Source organism: Xyrauchen texanus, chromosome 17 (assembly GCF_025860055.1).
Source record: "Xyrauchen texanus isolate HMW12.3.18 chromosome 17, RBS_HiC_50CHRs, whole genome shotgun sequence".
In the NCBI taxonomy this organism is placed as follows: domain Eukaryota; kingdom Metazoa; phylum Chordata; class Actinopteri; order Cypriniformes; family Catostomidae; genus Xyrauchen; species Xyrauchen texanus.
The window spans coordinates 42,927,477-42,932,509 of record NC_068292.1 but is presented as its reverse complement, the minus strand read 5'-3'; the positions used below and the strand labels follow the sequence as shown (position 1 = coordinate 42,932,509).

At 36.7% G+C, this 5,033-nt stretch overlaps 1 protein-coding gene across 1 annotated transcript; it reads right to left on the bottom strand.

The window, feature by feature from the left end:
* Positions 1 to 224: 224 nt before the first annotated feature.
* On the bottom strand, positions 225 to 4,202 carry hmgn2 (high mobility group nucleosomal binding domain 2). The gene is made up of 6 exons (XM_052146640.1): positions 3,985 to 4,202; positions 2,866 to 2,901; positions 2,554 to 2,583; positions 1,476 to 1,526; positions 991 to 1,053; positions 225 to 902 (listed from the first exon to the last, which is right to left on the bottom strand). The coding sequence occupies exons 1-6, from the start codon at positions 3,997 to 3,999 to the stop codon at positions 867 to 869; spliced, it is 231 nt and encodes a 76-aa protein (XP_052002600.1). The 5' UTR covers positions 4,000 to 4,202; the 3' UTR covers positions 225 to 866.
* Between the last annotated feature and the right edge of the window lie 831 nt (positions 4,203 to 5,033).

The window sequence follows — 5,033 nt, the reverse complement described above, 5'->3', positions numbered from 1 at the left end:
TTCATGCAATAAAGCCTTTTGAACTGTGAGAACAAGTGTAGGTAGTAACATGATGGAAATTGTAATGCATTTTAATGATTAGCTTTGCTTGTGCATTCTCGGCTATCATGCCATACATTTATCCATTTCAATTTAACATGAGGTCAGAGTAGGCTAATTGTAAATAATTGTAACTTTTATACATGATACTACATGCACACGCAAGATGATGACAGGGCTACAAGTTTTTGGACAGTTTTTTTATTTTATTATTCAAAACCATTTAAAACAAAGCATTTTGCAGAGTCACTGAATATCCATCCACTGTTTCAGAACATTACTTAATAATAAATAATAATAATAAAGACAAATTTAAACACAAACCTCTAAGGAAATTTGAAGTTCACATTGTAATTTAATTATCATTGTTTCCCCTAATAATAAATTTTTTTCTTGTGACAACTGCCTTAAAAAAAGTAAAAAGTAAAACACAGTATTTTTAAGATTAAATGCGAACAACATGGTGAAAACCCTTCTGACAACATTTTAGAAACTCTCTTAAGCTGCCTTTTGAGAATGTTTGGTTTTTTAAAATCCAAAAGTTAAAGAAAGAAAGACGAAGAAGAAGAAATACACAAAATCTAGGTCAACTTTGTTGCATTCCACCATTTTTAAAAAACAGATTTAGCGCAGGGAAACCCTTTGGGCGAGCTAAAGAAGGCTTGATTCTAAAAACGGGATATGAATGAAACATAGTAACTCATGTCAAATCAATCAGTACATCAAAAAGCAAGTCAAATGTTATTCGTAATATAAAACTTGGTAAAAAATAGTCATTTCAAACTGTACAGTCACCAAGTACATAGAAGGATCAGACAATCAGCTTTTCATTTGGCATCACCGGCAGCTTCAACCTTCTGTGCCTTGAAGAAAGTGGGATATAACAGTCAGTACATGAAGCAAGAATATATAGTGTAGCTTACTGCTACCAAGACACGTTTTTATACAAACCTGGTCTGCCTTGGCATCTCCATTTTCAGCAGGGTTGCTGCCCTTCTTCCCCTTGACGGCCTTCTGTGTGACCAGTAACATTAAAAACGATGAGAATAGTAACAACATGCATGGAACCGATGACTGATGCATGCATTAATACAAGGGCAAAGCGATGAGAATAGTAACAACATGCATGGCACCGATGACTGATGCATGCATTAATACAAGGGCAAAGCGATGAGAATAGTAACAACATGCATGGAACCGATGACTGATGCATGCATTAATACAAGGGCAAAGCGATGAGAATAGTAACAACATGCATGGCACCGATGACTGATGCATGCATTAATACAAGGGCAAAGCGATGAGAATAGTAACAACATGCATGGCACCGATGACTGATGCATGCATTAATAGAAGCGCAAAGCATTAAGTTATCTATTAAATTACTCCGTTATCAAATCTAAGTACACAACTACTCCAGTAATGCACATCCTTACCTTAGGGGCAGCTTTTTTGGGCTTTGGTTCTGCTTTAGCAGGAGCTGGCTTCTGTAAACCAATTCAAAGATCAATTAGACAAAACGGATTCCAAGACGTTTCCCAATTCATTTCTATAGATTAAGTTACTGTTTACAAACATACGCCCCGCCCCTTCCGGGTTCTTTTGGTAGCCCAGAAATGAACGCCCGTTTTTGGGGTTGAAACACCCCGATTCCCACAGACTATTGGAGATTAGATCATTGCATCAGGAAAAACGTGGGACTTTACATAAATGGCGATACTTCACAGGTCACTGGTATCTACTCTATAGACACAATTGTCCCGCAGCAGCTGTTGATGGATATGAACACACAAACTCTAATCAAGTGCGGTCACTGTGACAGATTAGGTCAAATATGATCGCATGGTGATATATAGGATCAAGACCAGCATATACGATATAACGGGAGGAACAGATCCCGTCTCTACCACCGCAGAACATGGGACTACTGTTCGTGAAAGTCTTAGAACATTTTCAATAATGTCATATTGCGAAAATGACGTCTTTGCATTTATTTTGAACGTAGTAAATGATATTATATGATCAGAATTGCTGTTATTACGTTTTTATATGGAATATGATCATATTGAAGTATTTATTGTATGTGGGTTCATAACGTAAGCAGTTAAGACAGTCATATGTCTGACATAAGTCATATGTCTGATGGCGCTTTTCATTTCTAAAGTACACTTAAGAAGCGTTAGATGTTTAGATGCGTGTTCGTCAACCTGTTACATGTTCGACGCGATCATACAGGCTCATTGAACAAAGTTTAAACTTGTTTTGATGATATTACAGAAAATATCCCACATACTTTCTTCACTGTAAACCACAGATATTCCTTTATAATAACTTTTATTAACATTAAAATACATTTTTACAATCTATAAAAGTTTAAGATCATTTAAACTACAGCACTGCCCATTTCCACCATTGAAATCTGCTGCTCGAACCCGGAAACGGGGTTTCATGCGGTGTGACGTCAGAGTACTTTCATCTACTGAACTGATCCCAAAGACAAGAAATTACACTTACAGCAGACAATCTTGCAGAGCGTCTTGTTGGCTGCAAAAACAAACAAACAAAACAGTAAATAGTCTATAATATATATATAGCAAATGCAAACATAGCGAGAAAACAATTATATAATTTAAGACACTGGGCCTCATTGTTAAAAACACTAGCAGAACATCTTTAAGAGCATACATATTTACAAAAATTAATTATTATGCAATTTGTTACATTTAATTGAATTATACTGGTTTTACAAATCTTGTTCATGAACGGAAGAAAAATCATAACGTAATTTTATTTTAGTAATAATAATAATAATATATAAATACAGACCTCCTCCTTGCCTTTGGCGGCTTTGTCACCATCAGCCTGCGAAAAACAAAGAAAATAAAAAATATTGTTAACGAAATCAAATGATTTCAAAAGAAATACTGTAACAGTTACAGGACATTACGTCACGAAGGATAACCCGCCATTGTTTGTCATAACGGGTGAGCGCGTTCTGCTGACTTATTTTTGTTGCGCTGTGTTCCCGCGCATATTCAAAATTCAAATCCGGTCTGTCAGTGCGCGCGGGCAAACACAGCTTCCTTTTGTTTGGCTGCATCGCTACGCGCCTTTTAAACGAGTGACGGCAGCGCCGAAGCTCTTTTAACCATCGCGAAGCATTTAAAACCACATTTTAACATTCAAATAAGATGTAAACGAAATGTAAACACAATCCAACAACGGTTAACAAGAAAGACGTCGTCTTCATCCACTAAAGACACAGGTGCTGCAAAGATGGCAGCTTGACGTTTCGAGAAGGCGTAACACACAGTGACAGGAATAAACACAACATAGTAATAAAGCGCATATTATAGTGGGGGGAAATGGAAAAAAAAGAGGAAAAAAACACACGTGTGCAACGTTAATCTGATATGAAGTCAAATGAATCACGAAATTATTATCGCGCTCTTTTTCCCCAACACTTACACGACCACGTATAAGCATAAATTGTATCAAAACGGTAATATGTTGCTCAATTAGAAGGCATATTTCAAATATATACTAGTATAGATGGCTGTAGGAGTTAAAGTAGAATTTAAAAAGCATGTTCCCTCCGTTTGCATTATCTAGGCTAGTTATCAGGCGGATTTTACAGGATGTGGTGTGATTATGAAATAAAAAAAAGCATTATTTACATATTTTTTAAAAGCATTACTGATTTTATATACAGTAAAAAAGACGCAATATTTCAGGATTTGTCTTCGTCAGACTGACGCGGGAAAATGGACAAGTCTGCCTCACAATGAACACGTAAAAGCGGCTGTTCGCCATTGCAAAACAACCACACAAGCACAACCGATCACATCGAGGAAAAACTGTAAGCAAAACGTATAAATGTTTATACCATAATACCAAAATCGTACAATTTTCCGAAATATAAAAATAATTGCAATGTGTCCTTACCTTTCTTTTGGGCATCTTGACTCCAAAAAAATCAGCAAAAAATGCTACGATCAGAATATTTGTGTAAATAACGTGCTGGTGAGCGACGACGCCGTGCACGCCTATATGCGGTTCGCGTAAAAATACAATAACGGCTGTATATGTTTTATTAAGTTTTTATATTGGAATTTAAGATAGAAACCGGTTCGAACCAGATCTTGCGTATTCCGCTCAGGGATTGGCTGCTATAACGGTGACGTATGACTGGGCGTGGCTTATCTCTTAAAGCAACAATGCCAAATCCACCGGTCAGGTTTCAGACAGCAGACGGATGCTAGAACTTGTTTTGGTAAAACGGACGCCCCCTGTTGGTCAGAACGGAATTAAGGCGGGAATTTAACTTTTACACACACACTCCCATCGTTTATAATTAAATTAAACTAGTCAAAATCATGAACTAACACAAATGGAAGTATAGGTGTCATGTAGTGACCAAAATATGTCTTGTAGTTATCTTAAATCACAGCTCTGCACACTTTGGGAATTTCTACACCAGTTACACAAGGTGCATTCTGGGATGCTTTTTAAACAGAATGCAGGATAGCACACTTACATCACTCAGACATCTATTTGATGTGTGTGTTTATATCTGGAAGATTTGAATTTTCATGTTTGCTCATTTGCAATACATCTATTTTTAAGATGTTTAGCAGATGTTCATTCAATTTTGATGCTTTCCAGATGAAAAGATCTAAAACGGACATCTCAGAGACGTACGTGTTCTATCAAGGTGCTTTTCCTATAATGTTCACTCCAGTTTATCCATAAAAGGATTAAAAAAACAAACAAATTGCATTTGCCAAGACAATAATATGTAATTCCACTTTATACTTGTGTCCTAAACTAATTTGAGCCATTTAGGCATATGCTTTTAAAGCTTTTTTTAATGTATTTGTTATACCCATTTCTCCCAATTTGGAATGCCCAATTCCCACTACTTAGTAGGTCCTCGTCATGGTGCAGTTACTCACCTCAATCCGGGTGGCGGTAGACAAGTCTCAAGCCTTCGC